This window comes from Pelophylax lessonae (assembly GCF_965119305.1).
Source record: "Pelophylax lessonae genome assembly, chromosome: 7".
NCBI classification, from domain to species: Eukaryota; Metazoa; Chordata; class Amphibia; order Anura; family Ranidae; genus Pelophylax; species Pelophylax lessonae.
In genome coordinates, this window is record NC_138774.1 from 291218271 (window position 1) to 291230513 (window position 12243).

At 42.1% G+C, this 12243-nt stretch overlaps 1 protein-coding gene across 1 annotated transcript in view; it reads right to left on the reverse strand.

Moving 5' to 3' along the window:
- BRINP1 (BMP/retinoic acid inducible neural specific 1) overlaps positions 1 to 12243 on the reverse strand; it is a 312079-nt gene that overhangs the window by 161898 nt on the left and 137938 nt on the right. The window contains exon 2 of the mRNA XM_082263342.1: positions 2881 to 3136. Coding sequence (XP_082119468.1) covers positions 2881 to 3086 — 206 coding nt within the window. The 5' untranslated portion in view covers positions 3087 to 3136. The remainder of the gene's footprint in view (positions 1 to 2880; positions 3137 to 12243) is intronic.

Below are 12243 nucleotides of genomic sequence, written 5' to 3' on the forward strand. Positions count from 1 at the left end.
TATAAATAACATTAAATAGTTGCAAAGATCTGTACAGATGTCCAGCACAGCACAACTGTATTAGTTGAATTTGAAAATACATTTAGTGTCTTTTTAAAAAATAACTGTTTCTTTTTTGTTTTGTTTTTTTTTTGGGGGGGGGGGGGTTATAATCTGCCTGGAGTTCAACTTTAATTTCTAAAGTTAAATTACGTCAAATAACATTTTATAATATTTTCTATTAACAAAGTTTTGAATATCATTATACATTTTTTAAATATAAAGCTATAATTAATATAATATAAATAACATTAAATAGTTGCAAAGAGCTACACAGATGTCCAGCACAGCACAATTGTACTATTTGAATGTGAAAATACACATTTTTTTTTTGTTTTGTTTTTTTTTTATAAATAAATGACTATTCATTTTTTTTTATATCTGCCTAGTTCAACTTTAATTTCTGAAGTTATTTATTTTTTTTTATTTTTTTACCATCTTTTACCATTTCTGAAGGTAATTTGTTTAAAATGAATAAATATTAAAAATGTTATTAAAAAAATATTTTTAATAACAAGTATTACATATTCTGGAATACCATATATGCGAATAAATTTTGCACTAAAAGGTTTTTTATAAACTCTTTATGCTCTTAGACCAATGTCCTTGATGTTCTCTCTGTAATTTGCGCATATTCTTTTTCTGTTATTATTGCTATTTTCATGTATAATTCTTCTGTTGAATACGTAAGGTTTGACATTTCCTCTTCTTGACCATAGATCACGCATGAATGGCGCTTCTGCATTTATTTGTATATATTGTTGCACTTTAGTATATTGTTATTTATTTATCTTTTTCTTTATTCTGCAACTGATACAATGTCAGCACAAAACAAATGTGAGTCTGAGAAGAGCAAGAAGGCACTAACTTATTCTAATTTAATTACCATTGTTGTGTACATTTGGTTTTTTTTTTTGTTTTTTCTTTTGTTTTTTTTTGTTTTTTTCTCCCTCGGGGATTCTTTTTTTTTATTTTTATTTTTATTTTTTATATTTCTTTTTTTTTTTTTTTTTGGTTTGTTTTTTTCCTCCTTCGGAGATTCTCTTTTTTTTTTTTTTTTAAACATTTGGCTAAAACTTTGTAAATTAGTACTGCTTGGACCTTGAAGAAGGGGACATACCCCGAAAGCTTTTCCTGAAAAAAACGTTAGAGACCCCCCAATCCAAAGTTCCCCTCCTAGCACAAATCCACCCCCTATAGTTTCCCTTCTAGCACAAATCCTCCCCTCCCACAAATATGTCCCCTCCTAGCACAATTCTCCACCCCCTTCACCATATCATCTCATTTAAAAAAAAAAAGAAAAACCCAAATCCCCCCCCACCCTAGCATAAATCCTCTTCCCCCAGCCCCCTCCTCCCAACACAAATCCCCCTAAATCACCACTCCTAGCATTTCTTGCCAGCTGCTGCCCCCTCCAGTTGTCCCTTCCAACACAAATCTCCTCCCCCTCAATCTCCTCGCAGCAAACCCCCCCCCCACCCCTACTCTAAAGCCACCCTCCTAGTACAAATCCACTCCCCCTAAATGTCTCCTTCTAGCACAACCCCCCCCCCCCCCGACAAAGATTTCCCCTACTAGCACAATTCTGCTCCCCCTTCACCATACCACCTCATCTAAAAAAAAAACACAAATTCCTCCTACTAGCGTGAATCCTCTTCCACCAATCCTAGCATTTCTTACCCCCTGCTGCCCCCTTAAGTTGTCCCTTCCAACACAAATCTCCTCCCCCTCAATCTCCTAGCAGCAACCCCCCCCCCTCGCACCCACTCCAAAGCCCCCCTCCTAGCACACATCCACCCCCTATATTTCCCCTTCTAGCACAAATCCTCCCCTCCCACAAAGATTTCCCCTCCTAGCACAATTCCCCTCCCCCCTTCACCATATCACCTCATCGAAAAAAAACAAAAACCCGAATTCCTTCTACTAGCGTAAATCCTTTTCCCCCATCCCCCCCCTCCCAACACAAATTCCCCTAAATCACCACTCCTAAATCACCACTCCTAGCATTTCTTACCCCCTGCTGCCCCCTCCAGGTTGTCCCTCCCAACACAACTCTCCTCCCCCTCAATCTCCTTGCAGCAAAACCCCGCCGCCCTTATTCTAAAGCCCCCCTCCTAGCACAAATCCACCCCTAAGTTTTTCCCCTCCTAGCACAATTCTGCTCCCCCTTTACCATATCACCTCATCTAAAAAAAGTAAAAAAAAAAACAAAATCCCCCTACTAGCTTAAATCCTCTTCCCCCACCCCCAACACAAATCCCCCTAAATCACCACTCCTAGCATTTCTTACCCCCTGCTGCCCCCTCAAGTTGTCCCTCCCAACACAATTCTCCTCCCCCTCAATATCCTCACAGCAAACCCCCCCCCATCTTGCACATCTTGCATGAAACTACCGTGCCCAGAGCAGCCTCCCCTCCAGCCCACCCCTTGTCCCAGCCCTGACTATAGGATCAACCTTCTGCTATAAAGATCTCCACAGGTCATTAACCCCCCCCCCCTTTCCCCGCCCATGTTGCATGAAACCACAGTGCCCAGGGCAGCCGCCCCTTCGAGCCCACCCGTTGTCCCAGCCCTGACTAAAGGATCCGCTTTCTGCTATAAAGATCTCCACGGGTCATTAAACCCCCCCCCCCCCATCCTGGCCACCCCTTGTCCCAGTCCTGACTAAAGGATCTGCTCTCTGCTATAAAGGTCTCCACAGGTCATGAACCCCCTCATCTTGCATGAAACCACAGTGCCCAGGGCAGCCCCCCCTCGAGCCCATTCGTTGTCCCAGCCCTGACTATAGGATCATGCAGAGAAACACATATCAATAAAGAGATGATCAAAAAAGGTTTCAACCTGTAAATCTTGTATCTAGTTGAGTAGCCCTGCCGATGCCTCTCCACAAAGGACAGGTAGCTCCGGGAATGATGAAATGGTCCTCGATCAGAGATAATCCAGTCAAACTCTTTGGAGACATGTTCCTGGGATTGGAATGATTTCTGAACTGTGATCTGCTCCCAAATAAACAGGAAGGAGAGCAACTTGAATAGACGCCAGCTCATGCTTCTCCCTCTGCTTCTCCCCTCTCATTATTGCTCCATTTTTTGGAGTCCTGCGTGAGAAAGACAAAAGGAAACAATCATCAAAAATACGAATGTATCTGTCTTCAAAAATGAGAAGCACCATATGGCACTAGTAATGTTTTTACACTTGAGCCAAGAGGGTTAAAGAGAAACTAATGATTGGGTTCATTTTATTGTTTGATACATTTTGATACAATAAAAAGGGAGCATTTCCCCAATGACTACCAAGGATCATTCCTCTCTCCCCTCTGACCATCAACGTAAGGGGGCACCTCTTCACTGATCACCAATGCAAGAGGACATTTCTCCATTCCCACATTCCCACACTTTGAAAAAAATGGTTTGATATTTTTTTAACTATATACTTATTATTTTGGGACAAAGGATTCCCAGAGCACTAAAGGATCACTAAAGAGATAGCCCAGCAGAAGTAGCTCCCTTTCACACATGACTATTTTTGAAATTTGGGGCTGAGCCCTCAGATAAGGGAGGAGATTTTGCTTCTAACTCAGCCTTTTGCATCCAGGGTTCTGTGGAGTGCCGGGGTTTCTCCAAATGTTATGGGATGTGTTAAGCAGAGAAGGGAGCAGATTGATGTCCTCCGAGTCCCAACACTGATCACCAGTGGAAGGGGACTTTTCCACCAACTACCCAATGTAAAATGGCTTTTCCACTAATTACCCAATGTAAGGGGACTTCTTCATCAACTACCCAATGTAAAATGGCTTTTACACCCACTACCCAATGTAAGGGGACTTCTTCATCAACTACCCAATGTAAAATGGCTTTTACACCCACTACCCAATGTAAGGGGACTTCTTCATCAACTACCCAATGTAAAATGGCTTTTACACCAACTTCCCAATGTAAGGGGACTTACTTATCAACTACCTAATGTAAAATGGGTTTTCCACCAACTATCCAATGTAAGGGGACTTCTTCATCGGCTACCCAATGTAAAATGGCTCTCCACCAACTACCCGAGAGGACTTCTCCATTAACTACTTAATGTATGGGGACTTCGCCATCAACTACCCAATGTAAAATGGCTTATTTACCAACTACCCAATGTAAAGGGACGTCTCCATCAACTACCCAACCTAAAATGGCTTTTCCACCAACTACGCAATGTATGGGGACTTCTCAATAACTTAATGTAAGGGGATTTTCCATCAACTACCCAAAGTAAAATGGCTTTTTTTACCAACTACCCAATGTAATTGGACTTTCCACCAACTGCCCAATGTAAAATGGCTTTTCCTTCAACTACCCAATGTATGGTGACTTCTCCATCAACTACCTTTTGTAAAATGGCTTTTTTGCCAACTACTCAATGTATGGGGATTTCTCCACCAACTACCCAATGTAAGGGGACTTCTTCATCAACTACCCAATGTAAAATGGCTTTTACACCAACCACCCAATGTAAGGGGACTTCTTCATCAACTACCCAATGTAAAATGGCTTTTACACCAACTACCCAATGTAAGGGGACTTCTTCCTCAACTACCCAATGTAAAATGGCTTTCCCCCAACTACCCGAGAGGACTTCTTCATCAACTACCCAATGTAAAATGGCTTTTACACCAACTACCCAATGTAAGTGGACTTCACCATTAACTACCCAATGTAAAATGGCTTATTTACCAACTACCCAATGTAAAGGGACGTCTCCATCAACTACCCAACCTAAAATGGCTTTTCCACCAACTACTCAATGTATGGGGACTTCTCTAAAACTTAATGTAAGGGGATTTTCCATCAACTACCCAAAGTAAAATGGCTTTTTTTTTACCAACTACCCAATGTAAGGGGACTTTGCCACCAACTACCCAATGTAAAATGGCTTTTCCGCCAACTACCCAATGTATGGTGACTTCTCCATCAACTACCTTTTGTAAAATGCTCCACCAACTACCCAATGTACAGTAAAATGGCTTTTCCACCAACTATCCAATGTAAGAAGACTTCTCCATCAACTACTCAATGTATGGGAATTTCTCCATCAACTACTCAATGTAAAATGGCTTTTTTACAAACTAACCAATGTAAGGGGACTTCTCCATAAAAACCCAATGTAAAATGGCTTTTCCACCAGCTACTCAATGTAATGGGACTTCTCCATCAACTACCCAATGTACAGTAAAATGGCTTTTCCACTAACTACTCAATGTATGGGGGCTTTTCTACTGACTACAAATGTAAGAGGTTACAGCTACACTGACCACCAATGTAAAGGGGCCCTATGTAAGGGGAACTTCTCCAATATAAGGGGCCCTTCACTGATCACATATATAAGAAGGCCCTTCTCCACTGATCAACAGTATAAGGAAAAACTTCTCCAATAGCCACCAATGTAAGTGTTTTCATACCAGTGTTTTTACGTATTTATACAGGGCATCCGGAAAATATTCACAGAGCTTCCCTTTTTCCACATTTTATGTTACAGCCTTATTTCAAAATTGATTTAATTCATTATTTTTCTCAAAACTCTTCAAACAAATCCCCATAATGACAATGTGAAAGAAGTTTGTTTGAAATCTTTGCAAGATTATTAAAAATAAGAAACAAAAAAAATCCCATGTACATAAGTATTTTAGATAAAAGTGGTAAAAAGGCGCTGGTATCCCTGAATATAAAATAGATATCATTGGGGCACCAATTTTCGGAAAATAATATAAATGTGTAAAATACAAAATTTCTGTGACCAATTAATGTTATAAAATTAAAAATGAATATAAGGTGCAATGCCTGGTGTTTGTCTGTGACAAGCAATAAATTAAGGTAAATAGTAACTTATTCTTAAAAAATTCTTACTTAATATTCTTATTTAAGAATAAGTTACTATTTACCTTAATTTATTCCTTGTCACAGACAAACACCAGGCATTGCACCTTATATTCATTTTTTAATTTTATAACATTAATTAATTGGTCACAGATATTTTGTATTTTACACATTTATATTATTTTCCGAAAATTGGTGCCCCAATGATATCTATTTTATATTCAGGGATACCAGCGCCTTTTTACCATTTTTATCTAGCTTGTATTGCATCTTGCAATTAAAAGGGCAGCAGGTTCTACAATCCAAAAAAATCCCCTAAGAACAAGGCGCCTTCACATCATCCACACATAAGTATTTTACACCCTTTGTTCAATACTTTGGTGAAGCACCTTTGGCACCATTTACAGCCTCAAATCTTTTTGAGTATGATGCTACAAGCTTGGCACACCTATTTTTGGGCAGTTTCTCTCATTCTTCTTTGCAGGACCTCTCAACCTCGATCAGGTTGGATGGGGAGCGTCGGTGCACAGCCATTTTCAGATCTCTCCAGAGATGTTCAATTGGGTTCAAGTCTGGGCTCTGGTTTGGCCACTCAATAACTATTTACAGAGTTATCCCATAGCCACTCCTTTTTTATTATGGCTGTGTGCTTAGTGTTGTTGTCCTATTTGGAAAACGAACCTTCGCCCCAGTCTGAGGTCCAGAGCGTCTGGAGCAGGTTTCCATCAAGGATGTCTCTGTAAATTGCTTCATTCATCTTTCCCTCAATCCTGACTGGTCTCCCAGTTCCTGCCACTGAAAAACATCCCCACAGTGTGATGCTGCCACCACCATGCTTCATTGTAGGGATGGTACTGTCCAGGTGATGAGTTTTGCCTGGTTTCCTCCAGACACGATGCTTGCCATTCAGGCCAAAGAGTTCAATCTTTGTTTCATCAGACCAGAGAATTTTGTTTCTAATGGTATGAGAGTCCTTCAGGCACCTTTTGACAAACTCTAGGTGGGCTGTTATTTGCGTTTTACTGAGGAGCAGCTTCCGCCTGGCCACTCTACCATACAGGTCTGATTGCTGGAGTGCTACAGAGATGGTTGTTCTTTCTCTTCCCAGTGAAATGCTGGACCTTTGTCAGAGTGACCATCAGGTTCTTGGTCACCTCCTCTACTAAGTCCCTTCTCCCCAGATCGCTCAGTTTTACCACTTTAGGAAGAGACCTGGTGGTTCCAAACTTCTTCCATTTAGAGATGATGGAGGCCATTGTGCTCACTTGGACCTTCAATGCTGCAGATATTTTTCTGTACCATTCCCCAGATCTGTGCCTCGATACAATCCTGACTCGGAGGTCTCCAGACAATTCCTTGGACTTCACGGCTTGGTTTGTGCTCTGACATGCAAATCCAAATCATGTCCAATCAACTGGATTTACCACATGTGGACTCCAATAACGTTGTAGAAACATCTCAAGGATGATCAGTAGAAACAGTATGTACCTGAGCTCAATTTTGAGTGTCACTGAAAAGTCTGTGAATATTTGAGCATGTGATTTTTTATTTTTTTTTAAAGCGGAGTTCCGGGCACAGAATCGTGTCTGTAGATTTGACGGCATCTGCTTCCTTATTCTTTCCTGTGCCCGAATTGGATATTCCCGACTTTTTTTTTTTTTTTTACCTTACCTTTTTAGAGAGGATAATATACTCCCCTTTCCATCGACTTCCTCCTTCCTCGGCCCGCGCCGTCACTTCCTGTCCCGCAATGCATCCTGGGAGCTCTTACTCGTCGCTCCCAGGAAGCAATTGGCAGTGACGTTGTCAGGGATCCACTGCTATACACAGGCGGACTGGTGCCGCAAACCGGCAAACACCTATACGCATGCGTATACGAAGAGGCGCCTTGAATAGCTAGAGGCTACCTTAGTATAGCTAGAGGCTACCTCAGTATGGTTCCAGGCTACCTCAGTATAGCTAGAGGCTAACTCAGTGTGGTTCGAGGCTACCTCAGTATAGCTCGAGGCTACCAAATTGGCCTATTTAAACACAGCTGTCACTACAGGAAGTTGCTGTTATTTTCAGCTCTTCCTTGTGATCCTGTGTTCCTGTTGTTCCTGATTATTTGACCCGGCTTCCTCTTGTCTTTGCTACTTGCTGCCCCCCCTGACCTTTGGCTCGTCTGACTACTCTCTTGGTTAACCCTTGTCTGCTTCTCTGCTTCTGGACCAGAACCTGCGCTCTGCCTGGCTGGGTGATCCTGGGGACCGCGACCTGGTGCTAGCTTGCAGCGTAGTACAACACCACAATTAGGGGCCCTGGTGAAAACCAGCTAACACTTGGACTCCGCACCTCAGGTGAACCTGTGTCCTTATCAGAGTACTTACCTTGGTGTCCATACGGCATCCAGCTCTGCTACCACGGCCTTCTCATCAGGTGAGAGTTCTCTCTATTAGTCAGGCTCTACCTGCCATCCTGACAGACGTAGGCGGCCGGCCGCTCCTCTCATCGCGTTATTTCCAAACAGGAAATAACACGATGATAGGCATCCATATACTATGCCGATCGCGTAGTACTGGACATGCGCGAGATTTCATGCTGGATTCACCGGCCTCCGCCCACTAGAAGAAGGGAAGACATTTCCCCACAATGGACTCGGCGATCCAGGACAAAGATGGCGGCGCTCATCAAAAATTTTATAAAGTAAGATTTTATGCTTGCAAACCGATTATTTCATTGTATGAAACAGGATTAGCGGATGTATAGAGGTCTAAGGGTCACTGTTAAAAAAAAAAAAAAAAAAACGATTCTGTACCCGGAACTCCGCTTTAAGTTTTTTTTATTTTTAATAAATTTGATAAGATTTCAAACAAACTTCTTTCACGTTGTCCTTATGGGGGATTGTTTGTAGAATTTTGAGGAAATATTGAATTTAATCCATTTTAGAATAAGGCTGTAACATAACAAAATATGGAAAAAGTGAAGATTTCTAGATGCACTGTGTCTTCATCTTACTGATCAAGGCAATGTACAACGATCTGTACATTTAATAGTTTTAGCGGAGGTTCCCTGAGTCTTAAAGATTTTTTTCAAAGGTTCCTTCATGGTTAAAAAAATATATATGTATACAACAGGCATTTTTCAACACAGGTAGGCAAAGACATCAATAAAAGGATCCAGCTTCAAAGTGTTGGCTGGATAAAATACTAAATAATATTTTTTATGTAAGGATTCACATTCTTTTTAAATAGGTGGCATAAGAAATGGTTAATTTTTATACCGGCAACTGCCAGGGACAGCAGGCCTGTGTTTTGTTGCTGGCGGTGATAAAAGCTGTTTTTAGGTCATAGCACTTTCAGTTGAGTGACAATTGGTGAGAACAGGTGGCCCCATGGTGGTAATGTACTAAAACAGAGATATAACCTAAAAGGAAAGTCACACAAACCTGCTTTTCATTTTAATTTACCCTGATCCATAATTATCGTTAAAAATAATCGAAACTACACCCACACATGACCTTTGATATAAAGATAGGTAAATGAGCACATACGTGTGAAATAAGGTCTAGGTAGCCCCTAAAGGGTTAATTCAGATAAGTAAACCAGAAATATACCAGACAATTAGATGTATATGACCAGAGGTGTAAGGTTTTCTGTTCCAGAATGACTGTGCCCCTGTGCATGAAGGCAGCCCCATAAAGACATGGTTTGGCCAGTCTGAGCTTGAGGTGCTTGAGTGGCCTGCAGAGCACTCTGATTTCAACTCTACTGAACACCTTTTGGTTGAATTAGAATGCCAACTGTGAGCCAGATCTTCTCAAACAACATGAGTACCCTGGTGTCACAAATGGGCACAAATTCCCACAGATGCTCTCCAAAATCTAGTGAAAAGCCTTCTCAGAAAAAGGAAGGATGATAAAGTAAAAAAAGGGAGAACTCTATATTAATGACCATGGTTTGACCATTTTAGTGTGGGAGGAACTCTAGGGGCCTGCACAGAGTCCTGACCTTAACCCTACTGAACACCTGTGGGCTGTATTGGAATTTTCATTGAGGAGGACCAGGTCTTCTAGCCCAACATGAGTACCTGGCCTCACAAATGTTATTTTAGCTGAATGGGCCAAAATTCCCAAGGGCACACTCTAAACACATGTGGAAAGCTTTCCAAGAAGAGTAGAGGCTGTATTAGCCACAAAGGGGTGGGGTTGGCCACTCCATATTAATGGAAATGGTCTGACAATTTTGGTGTCGGAGGAGATCTAGGGGTCTGCAGATTGCCTTGACCTCAACCCTACTGAATGGGTTTAGGATGAAATGGAACGCCCAGTGAGAGCCAAGTCTTCTGGTCCAACATAAGTACCTAACCTCACAAATGTTCTTTTGGCTTATTGGCCCCAGATTCCCAAGGGCACACTCCAAAATCTTGTGGAAAGCCTTCCCAGGAGAGTGGAGGCAGTTATAGCCACAAAATGTGGGGGGTGGGGGGGTGACACCATATTATTGGCTATGGTCTGACAATATTGGTGTGGTTGGAGATCTAGGGCACTGCTTAGAGCTCTGACATCAAACCTACGGAATGGCTTTGGGATAAATTGGAACGCCCATTGAGAATCAAGTCTTCTGGTCCAACATCAGTACCTGACTTTACAAATGTTTTTAGCTAAATGGGCCCGAATTCCCACAGACATCTTGTGGAAAGCCTTCCAAGAAGAGTGCAAGCTGTTATAGCTGCAAAGGGGTGTTGGATCCAAATTAACGTCCATGGTTTTAGAACTGGATGTCCTCAAGTTCATATAGGTGTGATGGTCAAGTGTTCAAAAGCTTTAGCCATATAGTTTACTGTCCCATAACTTCAACTATATACTTTTCAATATATATATATATATATATATATATATATATATATATATATATACAGTATATATATATATGTAGCACCACCCCCGCAGGAGCTGCTGATTATATTATTGGGTCTACACCCTGCCTAACAACCCAATCAAATTGGCTCAATCCCTCCTCAGGCACAACTGACCCAGAATAGGACTGGACTATCAAATAGATACACAGGTTGGAATACAATACTTCACTATGCAACAATACCTTGTTACCTTCTTGAATAGTAGTCCTTCTGGGTGACACAATGGAACAACGCACAAGATTGTAATTAACCAAACTTAATTTACTATATATCAAATTGAATAGGGGAGATACAATACAATACAATACAAGTCCATAAAAGGTTATTTAAAACAGCTTTAAAAAGGTAAAAGAATACCCCCACACTCCTCCTGCATTAAGGCTAGACACAGTACCAGGTAGGTGGGCCTATCTGAGTCCCTCCCCCAGAGTTCTCTTCTTTCTTGTTGATCTTCGCTAGCAAGGTTATTGAATAGAGCTCATTTGTAATCCAGATTAGGAATAAAGATCAAGAGAGAAAAAACAACGAGCTGTTAGTTGTCACCGCAGGGTGTCTGCGTAACTGAGCAATAACTTCTGCGAGAGAGATAAGCCTCTGGCGACTCCTTTACAGACCTTATTGTTTGTCTATGAGTCTCCTGAGAGAGTATGGTGATAAACCCCGGGGTTTTATCACCTCCTGCTGCGCTACCGCTATCTGTAGATAAAACTGTCTCTTCAGCAGATAAAGTCAGTTATTGGGCATGTGCCCTCTCACCAACAGAAGTTTCTCCTTCGCGCGCTTCCACTGCGGTCTCAGTCCTTTGGCTATATGCCAGCCGCGCGGGGTCCTTCTGGCGGATGACTTCCGGTCTCGGCAAACAGCAGTATGACCTCCAGGAATGTGCCTCGTGCTTGAGATGGGACGGTTCCACGTCGTCCCTCCAGGCTAAAAGGCTCTGGCCCAATATCCAGTGTCAGTCCTTCACTCTTGCTCGCTGGTTCCTCAGAGTCCAGCGCAGAAAGGCCCCCCCCCTTCGCGCGCTTCTCTCTTCCTTTAAATAACCTCCCCCATAGTGCCGTGCGGTGCAGCCGTGCACCCTGGATCTTGCAAAGCAGCCTGGGAGATGTAGTTTCTTCATCTTGTGAAAAGGAAGTCACAGCCCGGGAAATCCCATGCAGCTACCACTAGAGGGAGCCTAGTTCCTGGATCTTGCAAAGCAGCCTGGGAGATGTAGTTTCTTCATCTTGTGAAAAGGAAGTCACAGCCCGGGAAATTCCATGCAGCTACCACTAGAGGGAGCCTAGTTCCTTCCCACATATCAAACAGTGTCTTTAGGCATGTTTAACCCCGCTACACACTCCCCCCACTTGAGAAACTTTGGTCCCCAAAGAGGTCAACAGTATGTACCCTAGTGCATAGGTTGGCATTATACAACAAAAACATTAACATTTTGCTGAAATAAGTCAAT